At 42.3% G+C, this 26,602-nt stretch overlaps 1 protein-coding gene across 2 annotated transcripts; it reads right to left on the reverse strand.

Moving 5' to 3' along the window:
* On the reverse strand, nt 1-26,599 carry ZMYND12 (zinc finger, MYND-type containing 12). 2 transcript variants are annotated; one of them, XM_011944968.1, is made up of 8 exons: nt 26,220-26,599; nt 20,266-20,407; nt 18,812-18,983; nt 10,468-10,637; nt 6,753-6,875; nt 5,605-5,716; nt 2,802-2,947; nt 1-527 (listed from the first exon to the last, which is right to left on the reverse strand). In XM_011944968.1, exons 1-8 carry the CDS (start codon nt 26,327-26,329, stop codon nt 405-407), a joined length of 1,098 nt encoding a protein of 365 aa, XP_011800358.1. In that variant the 5' UTR covers nt 26,330-26,599; the 3' UTR covers nt 1-404. The 2 variants fall into 2 exon arrangements, with proteins under 2 accessions (XP_011800358.1, XP_011800359.1); XM_011944969.1 differs by lacking the exon at nt 18,812-18,983.
* Nucleotides 26,600-26,602: the final 3 nt, after the last annotated feature.

Below are 26,602 nucleotides of genomic sequence, written 5' to 3' on the forward strand. Positions count from 1 at the left end.
TTTGCTCCAATATAGCTTTATTCCCTACCCCCTCCTTTACCCCTCCTTTAGCAAAAGTGTATGAAACATGCATCATTGGGAGACTTCTGGGAAAATGACAAACTATTTGTAGTTTAATTACAAATACCATATTAGTGATCTGACTACATATTAGTCACACAAAATCATGATAAATCAAGTACAAAGGTCATGACAAACACAGTTTTTACTGATTTCTGTGCCTAAAGCTTTATATTCCCACAATATGCTGTGTAAGAAAAAAATAACAGCTATGTGTGCAATCCCAGGGGAAGAAGGTGGAAACTTCAGCCATCTATAGTACCTCAAAGCAGTTGTGCAGGGCTGGAATATATTAGACGTTCCGTAGCCCCTGGAATAACCCTTGATGCAGAGCTCATGGGTCACTAAGTAATGGGACGGTCTTCAGTTGAAATGAGACTTAATAACTCTTGAATGGCGCTTTGCTCATGGACATCAAGCTGTTGTTCTTTGGCTAGACTGAGGGCCCTCATGCCATATTCCTGTGCCTGAAATAGAATTGTAGTGACAAAAGGAAATCGTCACAGGAAAGCATAACACTGGGAAGCCCCATCTGTGCTCAACTCCAGAAACATGAGAGAGAACTCATCACCTTTTCACAACACCCACTGAGCTCTTGTTGATAAACCTGTAAATACACTGGGCCCTTACAGCTAGCCACATGTGCACTGGGCAGGGCAGCAGGGCACCAGCAAAAAATCCCACCTGACTTGACAAACGAAGCACAAATTAAGTATACCTTCTTAACAAAGTGAGATCTTTGTAGGACTTTAATTAGGCCCTAGAGGCCATCACTGGAAGGCATAGAGGTGACAGGTGCCACAAGTAAATAACCACCCTGGGGTGGTCCTGGGGGCCATGTGGCCCAGAGTTTTGACTTGGTAAGAAGCTCTTCTTTCTTCCTCCCTTCCTCCCTCCCTCCCTCCCTTCCTTCCTTCTTTCCTATAAATAGTTATTGAATGGTTGCTATGTCCCAGGTCCTGTGAGTATAGGCAGAAATTCCTATTCTCATGGAACTTACAGTGTAGTAGAGGAGAAATAAAGAAGACAATTAAGTAAAACACGATAGTCTCTTAAGTAGGGATAAATACTAAGGAAAAAAATAAAGCATGAAAGGGGATAGGAAGCATTAGAGGTAGCAGTGGGGGGTTGCAGTTTTAGACAGGGAGAGCAGGGAACGCTTCACTGAAAAGAAAACAGCTGAGTCAAGTGATGGCCTGAAGGAAGTGAGGTGCCAGTCTTGATGGATAGATAGATGTGTGCCTTTTGTCTAAGGCCTCTTGTAGATCTAACACACCCTGGGGTAATGACTTCCTTGAGTATACAGTGGAAAATTGGACATTGCACTGTAGAAAAGAGGTTTTGTCCAATGTAAATTTGAAAGTTCAGTGGAAATATTTTCCTATTCCTCACCCATTCCTGCTCCTATCCCAGAGAGGGTTAGTGCCTTTCCTCTATGCTCCTACAGTGCTCTGGGCTTCACTCTCACACTCTATTATAACCTGTGAGCTCCTCCAGGCCTGGTATACTGCAGGTGCTTAGTAAAAGTTAGCTGAAGAAACAAAAGAAGACAGGGAGGAGGGAGGACAGGAGTCTTAAATTTTCCCATGTCACCCACACAAAAAGGCCTCCCTCCAACCAACCTCCTCTCTCTCCCCCGCCTACCGCTTTTTCTTCTTCTAATTTTTTTTTTTTTTTTTTTGAGACAGGATCCTGCTGTCACCCAGGCTGGACTGCAGTGGCACAAGCACAGCTCCCTGCAGCCTCAATCTCCTGAGCTCAAGTAATCCTCTCATCTCAACCTCCCAGGTAGCTGTGCACACCTCTATGCCCGGCTGATTTTTTTATTTTTTTTTTAAATTTTTAGTAGAGAGTGGGTCTCACTATGTTGCCCAGGCTGGTCTTGAACTCCTGGACATAAGCAATCATCGTGGCTAGGCCTCCAGAATTACTGGGATTACAGGCATGAGACACTGTGCCTGGCCTAGTTTTCTTTATAGCAATTTCTACTATCTGAAATTATATTAGACATACATATGTTTATTTCCACTCCTCCAAAAAACACCAGTGCCATGGAGATAAGAAACGTATGGATCACCACTGTATCCCCAGTCCCTAGAATAGTGCTTTGCAAATGGTAGGTTTTCAATAAATGTTTGAATGAATGAGAGAATCAACCAATAAATCAATAAACCTGAGATACGCCACTTATTGTCTGTAAGACATTGGGCAAAGAATTGACCCTCTCAGTGCCTCAGTTTCCTTGTTTGTAAAGTAGAGATAATAAAATACCTACCTTATCAATGTTGGTGTAAGCATTAAGTATGATAATTAAGTAAAGGGTTTAGGCCAACAACTACTATGTAAAAGTAGTCAAAAACAGTTACTTTTTGAATCATTTCATGGCAATGCATTTCTGCCTGAATCCCCGAAGCAACGGGGAACTCAGTAATGAGTGGAGTTAGAGCTGCTACTTCATCCCTCCAAGCCTCCCCAGAGCCCTCCTGCCCTGCAGGCTTCCCAGCACTGCCCCAGACTCCCTTTGTCTATGCAAGCCTGGGAACCCTCGGGGGAAGAAGACAATCCAGCTTCCATTATGCAGGCTGGACTCAACACAGGAGAAACGTGAGCATCTGAACGTCCTCGGAGTGAGGGCTTGCCCTGAGGGCAAAAGCTATTGGAATTGGGCAAAACACAAATGAGTTCAACTAGACGAATTTCTACCTTCGTTATAGACGTGTTGCTTTTTTAGGGAAACTTGCCTTTGAAGAATTCATCATCAGGTAGTAAAGCATGACCAGGATCTTCAGAACAAAGATAGTTTTTTGAGGGGCTTTGTCAGATGTAGATTCTCGAATGTTCAAGATTGAAGTCAGGATGCGAATGGCTTCTGCTTCTTGGGCTTCATCTGCGTTGGAAGGGGAAGAAAGAAAAAACAGGCTCTTCTGTGACAGACTGGATTAAGAAAATGTGGCACATATACACCATGGAATACTATGCAGCCATAAAAAAGGATGAGTTTGCGTCCTTTGTAGGGACACGGATGCAGCTGGAAACCATCATTCTTAGCAAACTATCACAAGAAGAGAAAACCAAACACCGCATGTTCTCACTCATAGGTGGGAACTGAACAATGAGATCACTTGGACTCGGGAAGGGGAACATCACACACTGGGGCTTATCATGGGGAGGAGGGGAGGGGGGAGGGATTGCATTGGGGAGTTATACCTGATATAAATGATGAATTGATGGGTGCTGACGAGTTGATGGGTGCAGCACACCAACATGGCACATGTATACATATGTAACAAACCTGCACGTTATGCACATGTACCCTAGAACTTAAAGTATAATAAAAAAAAAAAAAAAGAAACATCCTGCAAATGTGACATATATTATTACCTAAATCAAGATATGAGGAATAGAAGGTCCTTTTGAAGATTAAGTTAATAAACACAATTTATACTCTGTTAGTTTTCAGAGAGACCCTCTGTGTGGCTTCATTTAGTAGTTCTTTATACTATGTGTGCCTATAATTCAACCCAGAGTTGCTTTATAATTAATATTTTTCATTAAAAATTTGTTAATATGAAAAAAAAAAAAAGAAAAAGAAAAGAAAAAACAGACTCTTGGCAACTGAGTCTGTCTGCCCTCATCAAAAGCACTCAGCTGTTAAAGGGCCTGGTCTGCTGAAGCCTTCCCAGGGGCACTGGTGGAAATAGCACCAATTACAGCAAGGTTTTTACCTGGAGGACTCCCTCCACGTGTGTGGAAGCAGGAGTTTCAATCCACTTTCCAGCTTTGCTTAGCATGTCATCATCAGAGTAGCCTAAAAATATGCTCACTCCCACAGGTCCCAAAGTTGCTAAGGTTTCTCTCTTTCGGAGTCCTGAACTCTAGATCTCTTGGGCTTGCAAACAGAGAATTTGTCACAGGCAGATTCCTTGGGTCCAATTCAGCTTCCACTCTATAGCTGAGAGGAAAGAACTAGGGGAAGGGACTTCTTGCAGCTGTAGCAGCTTAACTCTTCTCGTCTAGGCCAAAGATGCATAAGCAACAACCTTCATGCTTCCCTCTGAGAGTCTGTTTACTATTTTCCCCAGTAGTTTTTGGTCCTACTTTAGTCATCATTTACTGAGAAGTTACTACATGCACCTAAAAGCACTTATACATGTACTAAGCTTAGAGAAAAAGATGAAAAGGATATACACCATCATGTTAAGGTTGGCTATCTTTGGATATCTATGATTTCCAAGTTTTCAGCTGTTACATGAACTATTTACATAATTAGAGAAAATTCAATAGTTATTAATTTTTTAAACTTTAGCTCAAAACCTCTCCTCCAAAGAGTCTTCCTTCTTCAACACCACACAGCTGTCCTCACCTCTTCATTCTGGGACTCATCTTGTAATATAATTTGTACTCACAGGAAAGTTCTTTCGTTACTGCCTATAGATTCTATATCACCAACTGCACTGTATGTCTCTTTTGAGCAGAAACTGGATCTTCTGTGTCTTTTCATTGTCTCTGACGGCATGATGCTGTATGGTACTATTCAACACTTAGCCCTTTGCTGCGCTGGGGAATACAGTTTAATCCAGTTGGGCCCTGCCACTGAACAGCTCACTATTCAGTAGAGCATGAAGCTAAGGCACCAGAAGAAATCAGCAATGCAACTTCTGTGTAGAGTCTACTTTGGCTTACATGTCCTGGAGCAAGAGTCCCCAAGCCCCAGGCCATGGACCAGTACTGTTTTGTGGCCTGTTAGGAATTGGGCTGCGCAGCAGGAGGTGAGCAGGGGTGGTGGGGGTGAGCAAAGCTTCATCTGTATTTACAGCCACTCCCCATTGCTTGCATTACCACCTGAGCTCCACCTCTTGTCAGTTCAGCGGCAGCATCAGATCCTTTCAGGAGCACGAACCTTATTGTGAACTGTGCATGCAAAGAATCTAGGTTGTGCACTCCTTATGATAATCTAATGCCTGATGATCTGTCACTGTCACCCATCACTCCCAGATGGGACCATCTAGTTGTAGGAAAACAAGCTCAGGGCTCCCACTGATTCTACATTATGATGCAAGGTATAATTATTTTATTATATATTACAATACATTAATAATAATAAAAACATAGTGCACAATAAATGTAATGCACTTGAATTCTCCTGAAACCATTCCTCCCCTACCCCCCAGTCCATGGAAAACTTGTCTTCCACGAAACGGGTCTCTGGTGCCAGAAAGATAGGGACTGCTGCCCTGGAGGGATAACATAAGAAATGGATGCTCTGCAAAAGTCACAGGGGGTTTTGATGGGGTCTTTTTTTCCTCTAAATCTGTCCCTTAGTAACCCCCCAATGGCTATGTGTGATGATAGGGATCTGAATTCTTCCCAACACTGGTAAAATCTCTTTGATCCCCGTGTCTCAGTTTTCTCCATCAGCAACATGGGGAAGGTGGCAATGGTATGCCTCATGACAGGGACAGCTGCTTTCCCTCTTAGGGACAAGGTCTGTGTATTGGGTGAGATGAAGTCACTGCTCTGCCTTCAGGGAAAACTGCCACTTACCCAAGCCAGTGTCATTCTCAAATAGTTTGCCCAGTAAATCCACTTGTTGGGTGTGAGCCTGTGAGAGGACTTGATAGTGATTGTTCAAATATGCATGCCAGATCTCAGAGACCTGTTGGGAAAAGAGAAGGTAATACAAAAAGCAGACCAGATCTCAGCATTCGGACCAGGTAGGTGAGGAGAATAGTGCATTTGGCCCAGCTTCTGGACAACTGGAGGTTCTCTCTCTTACTGTACCTGGAGGCAGAGGGAGCCCTAGGAGCCCACACAGGCCTGACCAAGGTAAGTGTGACAAGTGATGCAAAGGGCCTGTGGCAGCTCATCTTGGGGTAGCCCTAGTGGGGTCTTATAACAGTGGTTATCTTTTGTGCAGCACATACAACACGAAACCTTCACATCCTCATAACATCCCGATGTAATATTCTTATTATTCCCATTTTACATGTAAATAAACTGAGGCTCAGAGAAGTTCAGATCACACATGATTTCTGGTAAGAGCTGTTAAGTGGCATAGCCAGAATTTAATCCCTGGTCTATCTGATTCTAAAGCTTTTAAGCTACAGCAAAATACCTCTTTCTCAGAAGCAGGTCTAAAAAATGAATCAATGATCAGCAGAAAGTTTGTATTACACATTCATTACACAAATGATTGCCTGCTAAGTGAGGTGTTACTATATGGATACAAATGACATTTTAATATATTGGAAACAGTCTGAAATCTTTTCTACGTAAATATGGAAATTTCTCATGTTCTTGGATCCCTTGACAGGATCTTGTAGCAATAGATTTCCCTTGGAAACCTCTTCTTCTCTATTGCACACTTCAGTATACCCATATTAGCTTGCTGCTATGGGTATGACACAGCATACAACAGTCTATTTGAAGGGGTTTGGCTCTTACTGACCTATCCTTCATTATTCATTAATCACCCTATGGATGTTAAGGGTTAGTCTATTTTGGTAGTGGGGACATGGGAAGAAAGAAAATGGAGTATATCATGTATCAGGCTATATAATCTTGGGCAAGCCACTTCATCTCTCTGTGCCTCTCTTTCTCATGAATGGTATGTTTTTCGTGAATAGTCTAATATAAGTTGTAAGACACCAAGCCTAAGAGTGAAGGCTCAACTCCCACACTCCCCAGCTCACCTTGGTGTACAATGTGTCTGCCAGGTCCAACTTTTTTAGGTCATAGAATATATTAGCCAGGTGGAAGTAGCCTCCTGAAGTCCTAATGTCCTCTGTTCCAAATGCACAACTGGCAAAATAAATCTATAGCAGGAGGAAGAAGGAGAGTGCTTGAGTTCTTTTTGTAAATCATATATCTGATAAAGGACTTGCATCTAGAATACATATAAAAAACTGTTACAACATTCCAATTTAAAAGTGGGCAAAAGATCTGAATTGACATTTCTCCAAAAAGATATTCAGATGAAAAATAAGCACATGAATAGATGCTAACATAGTTAGTAATTAGGTAAATGCAAAACAAAGCCATAATGAGATATCACTGCATCTAGGATGGCTAGAATCAAATGCAGAAAATAAAAAGTGTTGGGAAGGATATGGAGAAAATGAAACCCTCACACATTGCCAGTGGGAATGTAAAAGGGTGCAGCCTCTGTGGAAACAGTTTGGTAGTTCCTTAAAAAATTAAACATAGAGTTACTACATGACCCAGCAATTCCTCTTCTAAGTACCCACCCAAGAGAAATGGAAACGAATGTCCACACAAAGACTTGTACATAAATGTTTATATCAGCATTATTTAAAATACACAAAACATAGAAACAACCAAAATATCCATCAGCTGATGAATGGACAGACAAACTGTGGTATATTTAGGAATGGAATGCTAATCAGCAACAAGAGGAATGAACTATTGATATATGCAGCGACATGGATGAATCTCAAAATAATCATGCTAGGTGAGAGAGGTCAGAGGCAAAGGACCACACATGATTCTGTCTGTTCCAACTGTCCTGAGAAGGCAAATCTGTAGAAACAAGAAGCGGTTGCCTGGGGCTGGAGCAGGAATGGGAATAACTGCAAATGGACACATGGGATCTCTTTGGGGTAATGGAAATGTTCTGAAACTTGATTGTGCTGATGGTTGCACTACTCTGTAAATTTGCTAAAAATAATTTAATTGTACATGTAAAATGGGTGAATTTTATGGTATATATCAATAAAGGTGTGTGTGTGTGTGTGTGTGTGTGTTTAAAAAGCGAGGCTACGGAATCTGAGCTTGTGCTAATTCTTCTTTTTTTTTTTTTTTCTTCAAGACAGAGTCTCCCTCTGTCGCCCAGGTTGGAGTGCAGTGGTTCATTGCAACCTCGCCTCCCAGGTTCAAGCGATTCTTCTGCCTCAGCCTCCCGAGCAGCTGGGACTACAGGCACACAGGCACACACCACCACACCTGGCTAAATTTGTTTCTTTTTTTGGAGACTGAGTGCAATCCCGGCTCACTGCAACTTTTGCCTCCCAGGTTCAAGCAATTCTCCTGCCTCAGCCTCCCGAGTAGCTGGAATTACAGGCACATGCCTCCACACCCAGCGAATTTTATATATTTAGCAGAGATGGGGTTTCACCATGTTAGTCAGGCTGATCTCAAACTCCCGACCTCTGGTGATCTGCCCACCTCGGCCTCCCAAAGTGCTGGGATTACAGGCGTGAGCCACTGCACCCAGCCAATTTTTGTATTTTTCACAGAGACAGGGGTTCACCATATTGGCCAGGCTGGTCTCGAACTCCTGACCTCATGATCTGCCTGCCTTGGCCTCCCAAAGTGCTAGGATTACAGGCATGAGCCACCACACCCAGCCTACTAATTCTTAACTGTGTGGTCTAGCTCAGGACAGAATGTGCCTCTGCTTAATTTGTTGGAGGATGTAGAGTATAGAGAGGAAACACAAAGAATTGTATTAGTCAGGGGCCCAGGTGGAACTAGATGGCACCCTCAATAAGATTGCCTGAAGACAGTTTAGTGGAATTATTATTTGACATGTAGAAGGGTTAAGAAACCAACCAGGGCTAGGGAAAAGCCCTACAAGTAAAACCAACAAGGCCTAGTGAAACACCAGGGACTACCAACAGCAAGAAACTATTACCATCCCTACACCTGAAACAGCAAGGGGAAGAAACAAGGTTGCCAGGGCCCAGCAAGAGCTAAAACTATGGAAGAAGGCTGCCTGACAGGAGCTGTGGCCACAGGGGAACACTGTTCCTGCCAGATCGGCGTGGGGCAGAGACGCAGCAGGGAGAATCAGTACCCCAGACTTTTTCTCCTCCTACTCTCCACTTCCCTGCTATGCCTTCCACTCTCCAAACCCAACCAAAGCCAGAGAGCAATGGAGTCCACAGGTTGCGTAGTCCATAGAGGTCAGGCTCCCAGGGCATAGAGTAGGGCAGAGAATGGATAAGGGGTAGTGGACTTTAAAGAATAACCAGAGTAAAATTTGATTTATGGGCATTGTACAGGCAGGCAACCAGAGGAAGGGCTGCTTGGTGCAGAGGCCAAAAGAGAGGTTGAAGAGACAACCAACCTGCATGGAGACTGCAGTCTGACCCTACGCTAACTCAGATTTCACACCCAGGAACTCTTTTCTCTGGTAATATTTTCCAATACTGAAATCCTAATAGAAACCCCTTAAATTTTGAAAGAACAATTCAGTTATCACCCTCAACATCCCATCTAATCTCTGTACAGTTTTTTTTTTTTTTTTTTTTTTTCTCGCTTTGTTGCCCAGGCTGGAGTGCAGTGGCCAGATCTCAGCTCACTGCAAGCTCCGCCTCCCAGGTTTATGCCATTCTTCTGCCTCAGCCTCCCGAGTAGCTGGGACTACAGGCGCCCGCCACCTCGCCCTGCTAGTTTTTTGTATTTTTTAGTAGAGATGGGGTTTCACCGTGTTAAGGATGGTCTTGATCTCCTGACCTTGTGATCCGCCCGTCTCGGCCTCCCAAAGTGCTGGGATTACAGGCTTGAGCCACCGCGCCCGGCTGCTCTGTACAGAGTTTTATAATTGGTAAGTGCTTTCTTATACATCTAGCTCTTTTAAATTTAATAACCAACACTGAAGTAGAGATATTACTGTTATTCTTTAAAACAATAGCCAAAGTACTATATATATATTGTCCTATTATTAATCTTTGCAATGACCCAATGAGGCAGAGACTATTTTATTATTCCTGTCTTGCAGGTGATGAAAGAGGTTAAACAAATTTTCCAAGACTACATGGCTAGTGGAACAACAGATCTGTGACTGGAAGCAAAGCCTTTCTCTCTTTTTTGAGACAAAGTCTTGCTGTATCGCCAGGCTGGAGTGCAGTGGCGCGATCTCTGCTCACTGCAACCTCCACCTCCTGGGTCCAAGCAATTCCCCTGCCTCAGCATCCTGAGTAGCTGGAACTACAGGCACGCACTATCATGCCTGGCTAATTATTTGTAATTTAATAGGGACGGGGTTTCACCATGTTGGCCAGGATGGTCTCGATCTCCTGACCTCATGATCTGCCCACCTTGGCCTCCCAAAGTGCTGGGGTTACAGGCATGAGCCACCATGCCCGGCCAGCAAAGCCCTTCTCTTAATGAGTATGCTGTTTTGTCTCCCTTTACTCTTCAGGGCAACTGAAACTTCAGGAACATGTGACCTGGCCAAGGTTGAATAGCTAGGAAGTAGAAATGCTTGATCTCAGGTCATTAGAATTGTGTTATGGCTAACATCCCACCGAATAATCAGTTGTAAATAGAAAGTTTTAGAGAAATGCACAGTTTTAAAAAAAAAAAAAAACAGATTTTGGAAATATACAGGTGTTATAATTTAGATTTTGGAAATATCCAGGTGTTATAACTTAGCTTGTTTACATCATTGGCCAGATGATAACGGGCTTCTTCATAGTTTTTCTTAGCTATATAGAGAAGTCCCAGGTTCCGATGCAGTAAAGAGTGGGTGGCATTACTACAGTCAGTTGATTTGAGGACTGTCCACTGGGCTTGGAATAGATATTCTTCAGCCTGAATGATTCGGCCCAGACCTGCCCAAAAGCAGAAAAGAAGGTTATAATTCATATCTGGGTCAAAGAACACGAGAGGAAATATGAGTCATTACCCATTCACTCATGTATTCATTGACTCAAGTATTTATTGACACACAAAAACTCACACAGGAATGTTCATAGCAGCTTATTTGGAAGAGTCAAAAAAAAAAAAAAACCAGAAACAATGTAAATGTCCATCAGCTGATGTGTGGATGAACAAAAGGAGGCATCTCCACCTCCATCTCCATATCCATGAGTGGAATATTAGTCACAAGAAGGAATGAAGTAGTGATGCCTGCTATAATGTGGATGAACTTTGAAAACACTACACGAAGTGAAAGAAACCAGACACCAAAGGCCACATATGATTCCATTTATATGAAATGTCCAGAACAGGCAAATCCATAGAGATGGAAAGTAGACTAGTGGTGGCCAGGCAACCACAGGGGGTCCAATGCAAGGGAGGCACTAAGAGGGAGTAACTGCTGACAATTACAGGCTTTCTTTCAGGGGTGATGAAAATGTTGTAGAATTAGATCACGGAGACTGTTGCACAACCTACGGAATGTGCTAAAACCACTGGATTGTCTATTTACTTATTTATGTATTTATTTATTGACAGAGTCTCACTTTGTTGCCCAGACCGGAGTGTAGTGGCACAATCTCGGCTCACTACAACCTCTGCCTCTAGGGTTCAAGTGATTCTTAAGCCTCAGCCTCCCAAGTAGCTGGGACTGCAGGCATGCGCCACCACGCCAGGCTAATTTTTGTATTTTTAGTAGAGACAGGGTTTCACCATGTTTGCCAGGCTGGTCTCAAACCCCTGACATCAGGTGATCCACCCACCTTGACCTCCCAAAGTGCTGGGAACACAGGCGTGAGACACTGCGTCTGGCCTGAATTATTCTTTAAAAGAGTGAATTTTATGATATGTGAATTATATCTCAATTGTGAAATATATATATGCATATGTAATACCCTTTATGTGCCAGGCCTTGTGTTGAGTGATGGGGATTCAACGTGCAACATGAAAACAAATATATTTACAATATAGTATAATTGCAGTAGAAACACAAGCTTTGGAAGTGTCAGAGGATAGGAAATGTTTAATTCTACAGATGAGATGAGAGTGACACTGAAGCAGAGTCTGAGCTAGGTTTTGAGGATGAATAGAAGTTTTCCAGGTAGATAAGGCAGGGAGAGCATCCCAGGCAGAAGTAACAGCATGTGCAATGTCGCAGAAATATGAAATAATACGTTATGTTCATAGAACTATACACAGTCATAGCTGCAGGGATTTGGTTCCAGAACTCCCATCAGATACCTCAATATAAGGATGCGCAAGGCTCTAATATAAAGTAGTGCAGTATTTGCATATAACCTATGCACATCATTCCTCATACTTTAAATCATCTCTAAATTACTTATAATACCTAATACAATGTAAATACTATGTAAATAGTTGTTCTACTATATCATTTGTGTTTTTTAAGTTTAAATTTTTTCTTTTTTTGTTTATAAGCCCACAAGTAACATCATGTATTGTTTTTATTTGTATCATTTTTAATCATTGTGTTATTTTAAAAAATATTTTTGATCCATGGTTGCTTGAATGGGCAGATGCAGAAACTGCAAATATGGAGGGCCAACTGTATTGGCCTGTGATGCTGGAGCACAAATTGTGAAGGACAGAGTGGCAGAAAATGAGGCTACGGTGGTAGGCAGGGGGCAAGTCATGGAGGGCTTAGTGAGTTATGCCAAGGAACTTGATGCATGTGGATAAAAACTAGAGGATTTTCAAAAAGGGCAAGAGAATCGGATTTAAATTTAGAAAGCTCCTCTGGAACCAATGTGGAGGAGGGATCAGAAGGGAGGAATAAAGGTAGAAGATTCATTGGAAGATGTCTGAAACAGTTTGGACAAGCACGCTTAAGAGCCTGAAACAAGACAGTGAACTACTTAAGTAGGAGGCAATCCAAAAGAGACAGGAAGTAGAATGGACAACACACGGTTACTAAGTAATGTGGAAGGTAAGAGAAAGGAAAGCCACCTTTATTGCTAATATTCAGATACTCTTGACACTTAAAGCTTTTTATTACCTATCATCTTTACACATACAGAGGCCTGCCTACCTGCTTGGCTCCTAGGGAAATGTGTCAGAACTGAATAGAAAGCCACTACGTCAGCGTGCTGCAGGGCAGGAGGTGTGCTCTAGGGGTGAAGCATTGGTGTGACAGCTGCTGCAGCAGAAACCACACCAATGAAGGGTCAGGAGATAAGGACACGAACCCCTCATAAGTCAACCCTCTTCTCCTCTGTGTCCTTCCTGTCAGACCTAGTTCATATGTAAGCATGCTTTTATTCTAGTTGTAACCCTACATCACTGAATAAAAGGAAAAGAGATGAAGAGGAAGCAGTCTACAAGGAGAAGCAAGTAACTTTGCCTGATGGAAGGTCAAAGGGCAAACTAAAATGGAAAACTACTAGATTAGGAGCACGAGGCCTAGTCCCTGATCCTGGCTCATGTGAACATGGCTAGTCACATCTTCCCTCCAGGCTTTGTCTATAAAATATGAGGTTTAGGCTGGGCGCGGTGGCTCAAGCCTGTAATCCCAGCACTTTGGGAGGCCGAGACGGGCGGATCACGAGGTCAGGAGATCGAGACCATCCTGGCTAACACTGTGAAACCCCGTCTCTACTAAAAAATACAAAAAAAAAAAATGAGGTTTAGACTGCAGTCCTCTCAAATTTGAAGAAGCAAATGACTCTTAACTAAGATTGTTTAGATGGGAAAAAGAGTACAGGGCATTGACAGATATTCGAAATTTAAAATTTTCAACATCCAGTTCTCACTCAAGGAGGCAATGCCAAAGAAGGAAGACTCCAAGGCCTAGCTGAACCAGCATCTAAACAAGCATCAGTCCTAAAGGAAAAGGCCTACTTGGGAGAATAAACTGTGAGGCTAGAGAGAGAGAGAAAGGTGAGAAGAATGGGCTGCTACTAGCCCATGAGATTACAGTCAGAACTAAGCTTGTGACCAGTGAGTGTGTAAGTTCAGGCCTGCCTCTTATGGACAATGCCTGCCTGGAGAGGCATAGGGTGAAGTGGAGGTAGTGAAGACATAAAGGAAGTGATACTATCCCTTAGGGTGATTTTAATAGTTCATGGAATTGAGAAAGGACAGCCACTTACAGACCAGTGGTACTTGTCTGAAGGGTGAGGCAACAGGCTTACACTGGGTTAATGGCAGATCTGGGACATATTATGGGAGAAGATTTTGCAGGACTTGGTGATGAAAGTGAAGGAATGCAGCATACAGCAGTCACAGCTGAGTCAAAGGTTGTGGCTGTGAGGTGCCCAGGGGAAGAAAAGGGAATCTGCATTTATTGAAGACCTGTTATTTGCCCGACATTGTGCTAGTCCCTTTGCATCTGTGGTCTAAGTCTGCCAACAACCCTGTGAAATAATTATCAGATGAGGAATTCGAAGAGGAGGCAACTTCATTCATTCATTCAACCAACCATATATTCACCTAATTGATTGATTATCACAATGCGTGATGCTCAATGCACACTGAGACATTATCCCTGACTCCAAGAAGCTTAAAATCAAGTGAAGTAGGCATACAATAAATAGAAAAAACTTGAGTGCTGTGAAGGAAATGAACAGAACACAGTAACCAAAATCCTAGCTCACTGCAGCCTCCACCTCCTGGGCTCAAGCAATCCTCCCACCTCAGCCTCCCAAATAGCTGGGACTACAAGTGCATGCCATCATGCCCACCTAATTTTTTTTTTCTTTTTTTTTTTAGAGATGAGGTCTTGCTACGTTGCCCAGGCTGATCTTGAATGCCTGGGCTCCAGAGATCCTCCCATTTTGACCTCCCAAAGTGCTGAAATTACAGGTGTGAGTCACCACACCTGGCCAGTTTAAGCAGACACCTGAAGGATGATCAAAAGCCAGCCATGTATGAGAAAGGAAAGAGCATCCCAGGCAGAAGGAGCCATATATGTGAAAGCTCTGAGTGAGGAAGAGCTTGGTGCCTACGATCACCCAGCCAGTAAAGAAAGAGCTGACATTTGAACCCAGGCTCTCCTGCTTCCAAAGTGCTGATAACAGTGGGGGAAGATGAGTAGGTGGCTCCTCCTTGAAGTGTTACTGAAAATGTCATTTCTAGTTGATTAAAATTTCAAAGTTTTACTAAAAAGAAAAAATAAAGCTGAATATCTGTTATCTGTCCACTCCAGTCTGAAGGAATCTCTAAGATGGGAAAGAAACATGTACACAGGAAAGTGATTTCTTTAGACTTCCAAAAAGGTTAGCAAGGTTTCAAATCAATGGCTGTGGAGTTACAGTGAAATCTTCCATTCAGACAGCACTTTCCAGACTTCAAAGCACTTTCATGGTCATTACACTTGAACTCATTTCGTCCTTAAAATAATCCTGTGAAGAGAACTCAGATTCAACACATACTCACACAGTGCTCACTAGGTTTCAGGTACTGTGAAATTATTTTTTTAGTACCTTCTCTGTGCTAAGTACTGGGCTGAGCATGAAGACATCTGTGATGAGTAAGAATAGACACAGATCCAGTTCTCCCTGAGCTTACAGTCTACTGGAGCAGGGAGACAATTAAATAATCTCATCAATGAATACAATTATTAATGGAGTAAGTGCTTAGAAGAAAAGAGTAGGTCTTTAAATGAATACATTAAAAAAGAGACCCAGCTGGGTGCAGTGGGTCACGCCTGTAATCCCAGCACTTTGGGAGGCTGAGGTGGGTGGATCATTTGAAGTCAGGAGTTCAAGACCAGCCTGGGCAACATAGTGAAACCCTATCTGTACTAAAAATACAAAAAATAGCTGGGCGTGGTGGCATGTGCCTGTAGTCCCAGCTACTTGGGAGGCTGAGGTGGGAGAATCACTTGCCCCTGGGAGGCAGAGGTTACAGTGAGCAAAAGTCAGGCCATTGTACTCCAGCCTGTACAACAGATTGGGACTCTGTCTAAAAGAAAAAAAAAAAAAAAGAGGGAGACCCAACCTGGTCTGGAGCCCTGGGAAAGCTTCTAGACAAGGCAGTAGTCACCCTTGAGCTGAAACCTGAAAGATGACGAGGAGTTAATTTGGTGAAGGGAAGAGGAGGAGAAGCAGAGAGAGTGGCTACAGAAAAGCCTTTCTGAACAAAGAAATCATTGTGCTTCTGAGGAACTGAGAGAAGGCCAGTCAGCGTAACCGGAAGGGAGAGAGAAAAGAATCCAAGAGAGACAAGGTGATAGAACTGAGGTGGGAGAACCTGCTATGGGCTAGATCAAGCACAGCCTCATGGGTTGCTTTAGAAATGTGATCTTTATTCAGAGGAGTGATGGGTCACATTTCTGTATGCAAACCAGATTGGAGGGAGGCCAGAGAAGATGTGGGGACACCAGTTAGTAGGCAGTGGTCTAGATGAGAGATGATGAGACTTGGGCTAGGATGAGTTTTCCAGAATCCCATAGCTAGCCAGTGTCAGAGATAAACAGAACCTGGGCTGTATTTTCTTGTCCAGTGCTTTTCTCATTAGTTTGGAGGAAAGACAGTCTGGAATGGGGTGTCAGGCTTGAGCAGGGTGAGCAGGGCATTCCTGCAGGCAAACAGCCTGGTATCGGGGGTTGGAACCCCTACAAGTGAGAAGGGATCCACACAGCAGAGGCAGCCTGGAATGGGGAGTCAGAGCCCATGGAGGGGGAGAAGGTATCTGTAAGGTGGAAAGGATGGAGTTAGAGAGCAGGGATTTGTTCATATAGGGGAACTGATTAATGTATAAATAAACTAATGAAAGTGAAAGCTGTCAGCAAAGGGAGTTGCAATTATGGAATGGGAGTAAATCAGATTGAACCCTGTGGTGCTGTATTAGATCTGGATCGAACCGTATAGACTAGTGGTCATACAGATATTGATGTAGATATATAGATATAGGCCAGACACGGTGGCTCACACCTGTAATCCCGGCACTTTGGGAAGCTGAGGCAGGTGGATCACTTGAGGCCAGGAGTTCAAGATCAGCCTGGCCAACATGACAAAACCCCGTCTCTACTACAAATACAAAAATTAGCCAGGTGTGGTGGCGCGCACCTGTAGTCCCAGCTACTTGGGAGGCTGAGGCAGAAGAATTGCTTGAACCAGGGAGGGGGAGGCTGCAGTGAGCTCAGATTGCACCACTGCACTCTAGCCTGGGTGACAGAGTGAGACTCGGTCCCAGAAAAAAAAAAAAAAAAAGATATATACATATAGAAATAAATACAGATGTAATGTGTACATACATACACCCATTATTATATTTAAACTTACTCCCTAACTCCCCTGAGAAGGCCTGGGAGCAGTAACACCCCAAAGGCATGAGTACATCTAGTGCACAGCTTTTGGCTTCTGAATTTCACTTTCCACTGAAAGAAATCAGGGCTCTTTAGAGGTATGTTCCAGAAAGCAGGAAAGTGAGCAAAGAACAAAAGGGGTTGTATCTAGGAGATGCAGAAGCCAGCTTGAGTGGGAGCTGTCACTGGTCAAATCAGGGACGGTTTGAGCATCAAATTAATGATAGTAATGGATTTAAGCCCACTGAATAAAGAGGCAATACTGATATAACTAAATAAATACGTTGAAAATTTGATGAGGAATGGAATATTTATATAGTTTTAAAGGACCTCTCCATGAGATGAAAATTAAAGTTATTAATTACAGAAGGGGGAAAGAGTAACATTACAGGGAGGAAGCCTGGCAGACACCATCCTAATAATGTAATTAAAATGAACATCATCAGTAATGAAAAAAAATGAAAACATGCCAATTTATAGAATGGGATGAGAACAGAGCATCACCTCTGTACTGTTTTTGCCAAAAATCCATAACCTGAGTCCCATCTTTAGGAAATATCAGACAAACCCAAACTGAGAGATGTTTTATACAATTGGCCTGTAACCTTTAAAAGTGTCAAGGTCATAAAAGTCAATAAAAGGTTAAGAAACTATTCCAGAGTTTTGTTGCCAACACATGGCAACAAAATGAAAAGTGTGATCCTGAACTGAATCCTTTTGCTATAAAGATGTTATTGGGAAAATCTGAGAAACTTGCATGGGGTCTTCTTGGATGACAGGGTCCCCTTGTGTGGTTCCCACAAAGACATTTTCCTTCCTAACCACAATACAATCTATCTCATTTACTAAGGGGACACTGAAGTATTCTAACGAAAGGGAACCAGGAAGGCAACTTACTCTCAGAGAACTCAGGGGATAAAAGTTCTTTACACTGTACTTAATTTTAACAGTTTTACTTTTAAAAAAGTTTTACTTTTAAAAAAGCATTTTCTTAAATGGTGGCTATTAAAACGTATGAAGCATCTTTTAAATGGTAGCTATTAAAATATATGAAGTCATAGCACAGTGCCTAAAACACTGTAGATGCTCAAGAATATCAATTCCTCTCAAAATGCCAGTTTTCCTTTTGTAGTAGCCACCACGAAGGGTGTCTGCTAAGTCTGCTTCATACTCTCAGAATTGCCTCTCCCATCTATAGGGGTAGGTTCCTGTATTTCTGAACTATGTGACTCTGATCCCAGGGAACAAAGGTGGATCCCACACTCAAGTTATGTCAACAAAATTCTGTCTTCTACGAATTTGTAATTGGAAATCAGAAGCTAATTAGTTTCTACTGCCTACCTCAAACCAAGAAAACATGCAAATTGAAAAACTCCATCTGACATTTTGGGGTAGCTGTCTTCTACAGTGAGCATAGAGTAGGCAAATCTGGTCTGCAGAGAGGGAAAAGAGCAAAGCAGACACCCAGAGAGAAGTAGAGACAGGAGACAAGGCCCAAGAGAGAGAACGAAAGACACCAGCCTTGGTACCTTACAGCATTCCAATTCTAGTCCCTCATGAAGCCTCAGCTCCCGTAGGATACTACAGTTCCCTCACAAAGTTCCTCCTTTTTGTGCAGGCCAGCTTGAGTGGATTTCTGCCAGTTGTAGACAAAAGTCTGTGACATCTCCTTCCCTATCTTGTGCTAAACTTTACAGCAACCCTGCTCCTTCTACAATAGGTGTCTTGGTGCCACTGTCAAGGGTGACTCTTTGATCATTAGTGTGACCCAAACATAGCACCACTTAAGGGATCCAGGGATCTCAAGTCAGTTTCACTCACCAAGGCTGGCCTCGGCCAACAGCAGGTAAGCAGGCACAAGCTCTACAGAGCTCAGGCCGTACAGGTTCACGCGGAAGCGAAGGGAATGCAAAGCTGCTGGTACAGCATCTTCGTGTTTCCCTTCAAAGAGGTATTTCTGGGCTACGGTGTAGCAGAATTCAATCAAATACTTCTGTGGAAGAGAGAAACAGACTATCTGAGACAGTCTAAAGTTAAAGGCAGAGGTGGATGTAGATGGCCCTGGGGATAAGGCCAACACCTAATGACCCAGTTAAAGGCACATAGTGAGCCTCCCTGTATTAGAGTGGACGTGAAGCCCCACATAAGTGATATAAGAAGGTAAACTCTGGACTATGAGTTTGTTAAGGCCCAGGAACATGTGTCTTTTCATCTTAGTTCAGTGCTTGGCATAGATGAACGTTCAATATAGAGTTATCAGATGAATAAATGAGTATTATTCTTATAGTTCTAATAAAACTTTACTTTAGCAAAGCTAGCATGTCTCAGGATAATCGGAAACTTTCTGCCTCCATAGTTGAGTTAATTTTGAGAGAAACATCTCATTTTCCCTTCCAGAATTATCCTGTTTAGCTAACATCACAAAAAACTTTAACTCTGCATTGTTCTAAGGCCACTATCAAAGTGTCATAACACTAAAATGGATGGATCTTATGTCTAGGGATTTATGGCTTATAATAAGGTGCTAATTTTTTAGAGTGATTGAGATGCTCAATATTCAGTAATACTCAACATTATACATAAGAATAGTGGTAAGTTTTGTTAACCTCCTTTATTTATTCAGTAGTATATCCATACATCATTCTTAACCCTCCTATTATATGGCCAGGCTCTTGGCATCTGTGGATGTTATGGGCTCAACTGTGTCCCCCGCCAAAATTCATGTGCTGAAGCCCTAACCTGCAGTCTGTCACAATGTGACTATAATTGGAGCTAGGGCCTGTAGAGAGGTGATTAAGTTAGAATGAGGCCATTAGGGTGGGCCCTAATCTAATCTGACTTGTACCTTTATAAAAAGAGGAAATTGGACACACAAAGAGATACCAGGGATGCCTGCACACAAAGGACCACGTGAAGATACCACAGGAAGGCAGCTATCTGCAAGCCAGGAAGAGAGGCCTCAGAAGAAACCAAACCTGCTGACCCCTTGATCTTGGACTTCCCAGCCTCCAGAGCTGTGAGGAAATAAATGTATGTTGTTTGAGCCACCCAGTTTGTGGTATTTGGTTGTGACAGCACTAGCAGACTAATACAGTGAGTATTTAGTAAATGTGGAAAACAACGGACTGAATGGTATTGAGGACTTAAAAAGATATAAAACAAAGTCTCTGCCCTCAGTGAAGTTACAATTTAGTGATCTCAACACAGTTTGACCCTTGTCTTGGGCAGCTTCACCGCACCTAGGACTTAACCTTGGAAAGTGCCGTAGGCCCTACCTGCCGCTGCTGCAGCTGCTGCAGGCCATGCTGCCGTTCTTCCTCTGAATTGTAGAAGGGCATGGAAGTGCGCAGTGGAATCAAGAGCTGACATATTTTCTCATGGATGCTGTCCCAGTCAGCTTTCTGATGTACCACCCCACTGACGACAGAAACATAGACTTCATGATCTTTATATTTGGCATGACTTAAGATTCTATTAACCCTCCTACTGACCTATCCCTGGACACCAGAAAAGTAAGCCAAACACAAACCAGGCAGGGAGCTCAAAGCCATTTCTGAGACTCAAATCTCTTTCTTTTCATGTGGTTATTTGATGGTGTATAAACTGTGTTGGGATTGGAGAGTGTATCGTTTCTGCAGGCACACATTCACATTCTGAAGTCACACAGGGATATTGGCATGCAATTGCTCATAGTGTTCTCTTATAATCTCTTCTATTTCTGCAAGGTTGGTAGTAATGTCCTCACTTTCATTTCTGCTTTTAGTAATCTGTATCTTCTTTTCTAGGCCAGTTAACCTAGCTAAAGGTTTGTCAATTTTGTTGGTCTTTTCAAGGAGCCAATTTTTGGTCTCATTGGTTCTCTCTGTAGTTTCTTTATTCTCTGTTTTATCTCTGCTATAATCTTTAATTTTCCTTTCTTCTGCTAGCTTGTGTCTATACCTAACACAGGGCTGTGCATAAAGGAGTTTATAAATATGTTTTCGTTTGCTCTTTTTTTTCTAATTTTTTAAGATGAAATGCTAGGTTACTGATTTGAGATCTTTTTAATGTAATGTATATTAGTATAAATTCATATGAGTACTAAATTCATACAGTACCCTCTGAGTACTGCTTTGCCAGCATCTAAGTTTTAGTATGTTGTTTTTGTTTTCATTTATCTCAAAGCATTGTCTAACTTCCCTTGTAATTTCTTCCGTGACTCATTGGTTAAGAGTGTGTTATTTCTACATATTTGTAAATTTACCAAATTTCCTTCTGTTATTGACTACTAATTTCATTCCATGTAGGTGGAGAACATACTCTGTATGAAATCAATCCTTATAAATTTATTGAGATTTGTTTTATGGTCTAACATATGGTCTATCCTGAAGAATGTTCTATATGCACTACAGAAGAATAGGCATTCTGCTGTCATTGAATAGTGTTCTATAGATATGTTAGGTCTAGTTGGTTTATGGTATGGTTCAAGTCTTATATTTCCTTGCTAATCTGTCTAATTGTTCTATGCATTACTGAAAGTGGGATATTTGATCTTCTATCTAGTTGTTCTATTCATTACTAAGAGTGGGATATTGGATCTTTCATCTAGTTGTTCTGTTCATCACTGAAGGTAGGATATTGAAGTCTCCAACTATTATTATTAAATTGTCTATTTTTCTCTCTAATTTTGTCTGTTTTTGCTTCATGTATTTTGAGGCTCTGTTGTTAGATGCATACAATTATGAGTTTTTGCATTTCTATTGCTTATTACACATTTTCACTTAAACGTGAGTTAACTTTGATTCCATTTATACATATTTCAAAACAGGTAACAATAATCTAGAGGAGGGGTCAGAAAAGTTTTTCTGTAAAGGGTCAGATAAATATTTTAGGTTTGAGAGCTATCGGGTCTCTGTTGCAACTACTCAACTCTGCTGTTGTAGCACAAAAGCAGCCACAGACAATATACAGCCATGTTCAAGCACCTTCTTGGACAGTATCGCCACCTTCTTGGACAACAGAAATGCAATTAAAGTGTTTTCTTTATAAGTTGTGACTGCTACCAAAGAAATAACAGAAACCATTTTAAAATGTTTTTGGGGAGGTAGAGAATTATTATAAACAGATCAATAAAAGCACTTAGCCAGGAAATAGCTGAGTTCCACAGGGAATTTATCAAGTGGGGCTTGTAAGCAATGGAAATGTTAACTTAGATGCCTGAACTTTTGTTCCACTGAGAGCAACTGACATATTTTGCCTTTCTAAACAAAGTGAGTTTTATTTATATATTTGCAGGCTCCCTGCTTATTGATCTGTCCCACTCGTAACACAGGGTCAGGGATAAAGTAGGAATGGATAAATGCTTTCAATCGGGGCTCACAATTAAGTAGCTTGTGAGCCAGACATGTTTTATTTGGCTATTATCATGTTTTTTTAAGCTGAATTTGTATGTCTTTAGGCAGGGCATTCATTCTACAATTCACCACTGATCCTATAGCTTCCTATTATTGAATACCACTTCACTGTTTGTTTTGTTAGTAATCTGCAATATTTTTTGCAATAATTTTTCCTTTTGTTTGACATATGGAACACAAACTTAAATGCCTTCACTGGCCAGGAGGAGAAAAGAAACGGTGAAGTGGTATTCAAGAAGAGGAAGCAACAGTATTTGTAGTGAATTACAGAATGTATGCCCTGACTAAAGACATTTAAATTCATGCAAACCTATGGTACTGAAGTCTCTCTTACCTGTCACCAATGTTTTAGTATGTACTTCCATAAAATTACCTTTTCTTAAAACTGTTCTAATGTCCTGTAATCCCAGCACTTTGGGAGGCCGAGGAGGGTGGATCACAAGGTCAGAAATTCCAGACCAGCCTGACCAATATGGTGAAACGCCCTCTCTACTAAAAATACCAAAAAAATTAGCCAGGCGTGGTGGCGCATCCCTGTAATCCCAGCTACTTGGGAGGCTGAGGCAAGAGAATTGCTTGAACCTGGGAGGTGGAGGTTGCAGTGAACTGAGATCATGCCACTGCGCTGCAGCCTGGGTGACAGAGCAAGACTCTGTCACAAAAAAAAATTTAAAAAAAAAGTTCTACTGTGTCTCTAAGTAAATAAAAATGTGCTATTCTCTGAGAATGGTCTTAATCCACTATAAAGCAATATGCACAGGATCACACACAATATATAAAATAAATGTATTCAGAGAAAAGAAGGATATTCATCAAAATTTCACGTTATTAATCTCTGGGTTGTGGGATTATGGATTATTTCTCTTCTTTATTTTTTATATTTTCAGGTTTTCTGCAGTGAGCATGAACTGTATTTATAATCAGGAAAAAAATTCTTTTACAGAAAAAAACTTTCACAAACTCAAACTGACTTTCTTGCTCCTTAAACTTGGGATGATGAAAAAGAACATTTACTGTGTGCCAATGTGGTTCCAGGCAGGGTACTAGGTGCTTTACATTCAACCATCAAAACCTATAGAACAACGACCTCAGTTTTGTTTTATCAAAAATCTTGAAAACTCCAAGACACAAAGACATAGAAATCTGGAGAAAAGGAAGCAAAAAAACAAAAGGAGAAGGTCTTAAAGAGAATTAAAAGCAAGTAAAATAAGTAAAAGAAAAAAAATAGAAGGGCATAAAAGATGGTAATTTATACATGCATTCATCAGATATTAGTGCCAACGATTTCTTTCTTTTTTTCATGTTTTTATTCTTTATTTTTTGGCCCAAGGGATAAAAGCACAAATGCCAACGATTTCATGACACTTTGCTAGAGACTACGGGGCATACAATGACAGGTCAGACATAGATCAAAAGTTAGTATACTTGACAGTCCCTCTGTACACATTTAACATAGTATCTAGCATTAATGGAGCGTAACACAATTGAAATAACACATTCACCAACAATTAAAATGAAGGGAAATATGAAATGAGTCATCTGAGAGATACAGAGTACTGTAAAGTCAGTTCAGAGGAAGAAGGAATTAATTCCGGCTGGAGGGATAAAGAGGACAGGGGTGTTTTAAGGAAAAAGTCAGTGCTCATATCAGGCCAAAGGGTTGAATCTTTCCCAAGCCTGAGTGGCAGGTTTTACTCATGGCTGTTTACTGGTCACCTCTCCAGGGGTGACCCAAAGGCCTCTCAAACTCTACGCCCACGACCAAATCCGACGTCCACCATCTTTTCTCCCTGTGTTCCTTGCCCAAGTTAATGGGTTTATTATCCATTTAGTTTTATTCAACAAATGTTCATTGAGTGTCTGGTATGTGTGGGCACTGGGTCTAGTAAAAGACATAGACATCAGATAAGCAAACACAAAAATATAAAAGTACAGAAAAAGCAAAGAAAAGTGGTACTGTGAGTGAGAAAAGTATGACGGACAGTTGAGACTGGGTTTAGACCTCTTTGAAGAAACGACATTTAAACTGAGAACTGAAGGATGAAAGAGAGCCAGGAAGGCTTGTAGTTGAGGGGAGGTTCCTAGGAGAGAACAGTCTGGGAAAAGAAACTGAGGGAAGAAAGGACTTAGCAAATTAGAACTTCAGTTCTCTATAAGTACAGCAAAGAAAAAATGGGGTGAGTGCGGTGGGAAGTAAAGGTAGAGAAATAGCCAGGGCCTTGTATTTTCTGTTACAAATTCTGAATTATATTCTAAATGCAATGAAGCCACCAAAGAGGAGATAGCAATGAAAACACAGATACCATCCCTGCCCTTGTGGGGCATACGCCTAATGAAGGAAATAAATAAATGATTTCAGTCCATGTTCTAAGTGTTAGGATAGGGAATATACTCAGTGTTTTGAGAGCACTGAGGAAGGACACCTAGGCCAGTATGAGAAGGTACTGCAACAGCTTCTTAATCTGTTATGCAGCCGTCAGTGTCTACCTTCCTTTGTAACTTCCACACTGCAGCCCATCCTCTTTCGTTAACACAAATGAGAGCATGTCAGCTCAAAACCATCCATGGTTTCCCAGGGGATAAATTCCAAACCCTTGATCTCATGTCACTGTCTGGTCCTAACCTTTACCTATCACAACGATATTCCAACCTTTTTTTTTTTTTTTTTTTTTTGAGACAGAGTTTCACTCTTGTTGCCCAAGCTGGAGTGCAACGGAGCGATCTCGGCTCACTGCAACCTCCGCCTCCCGGGTTCAAGCGATTCTCCTGCTTCAGCCTCCCGAGTAGCTGGGATTACAGGTGCGCGCCACCACACCTGGCTAATTTTGACTCAACCTATAGTAAGAAATACGTTTTCCCTGTAAACACGCCCACATGAAACACTAAGACAAAAGTTTCAAGAAACAATTCAGGTAGGATTAATCTGATACTTTCTACTCATTCTATGCTCTTCTTTGTTGTTGTTTTCTCTAAATGGTGGTTGTGACTTATTCATAAACTGCTAAAGGGCCCTGGCCTGCAGTTTGAAAATCACTGACTGTTCCCTCCACTACTATGTTCTCCACTCAGCTGTTAGCAGACTCTCTTCTTTCGCCATTTGCCCTAGCAGTCCCGGGTGCTGGGAATGCCCTACCCTTCTTCACTACTCCTGTACACAGCAGGTTCTGACTGCTCTCTCAAAACGCAGCTCAAATGTTTCTTCCATAGAGAAAGCTTTCCACACACTGCCCCATTCACTATCGTCTCACTCTCGGCGCCCAGGCTGGAGTGCAATGGCGCGATCTCCGCTCATGCGAACTCCGCCTCCCGGGTTCAAGCGATTCTTCCACCTTAGCCTCCGGAGTAGCTGGGATTACAGGCGCCCAGCACCACTCCCAGCTAATTTTTGTATTTTTAGTAGAGACAGGGTTTCGCCACGTTGGCCAGGCTGGTCTCGAACTCCTGACCTCAGGCGATCCACCGCCTCGGCCTCCCAAAGTGCTGGGATTACAGGCGTGAGCCACCATGCCCGGCCTATTTCTTTACTGATTTGTCTCCCACATTAGAATGTTAGATCTTTGAAGGAACTGATCTACCCAGCTGCCAAATTAACTTCAGCACCTAAAATAGTGCGTAACACACAGCAGGCCTTCAGAAAACATGAATAACGAACGAGTAAGTGGGAGATGAGGCAGACGAGGCCACGGGAGTCTTAGGAACCTGTCTTAAAGCCCCTGTTTTTGAGGTATCCCTTGCAGAATCAGGGGCCACGGCTAACGCAAGGTACCCAAGCCAGACCTGGGAATGGGAGAGAGGAAGGGAGTTAAAGCGCTCAGGTGCCACGTTTCAGGGCCTACCAGTAATAAGTGACTGTGCAGGCCGCGCACACCCGCTCGGCTGGGGCTTCGCACACCTCACAGCAGAGCCTGCGCCCCTTGGGGACCGCCAGTGGATAGATCACATTCATGTTGCAGCCAGCGATGCTGGTCTCTAAGACGGTTGCCCGGCAAGGATACGCTGAACCCCGGCGTCACGTGACAATCGCGGGCCCGTGTACTTGCCAGCATTTCAAGGGCAGAGGGCGGTGGGACGTGACTCGACTAACATCTGAGTCTATCGCTGAAGTTGAAAAAGGGAAAGAAAGAAATAAAAAGAAGCACAAAACCCACAACTCCCACGGGTCAAATGGCCGAGAAAGGACTCCCAAGAAGTCCAAGTCCATGAAGGCCCGTACAGTGGC

The sequence above is a fragment of the Colobus angolensis genome, unplaced genomic scaffold (genome assembly GCF_000951035.1).
Source record: "Colobus angolensis palliatus isolate OR3802 unplaced genomic scaffold, Cang.pa_1.0 Scaffold106, whole genome shotgun sequence".
Classification (NCBI taxonomy): domain Eukaryota; kingdom Metazoa; phylum Chordata; class Mammalia; order Primates; family Cercopithecidae; genus Colobus; species Colobus angolensis.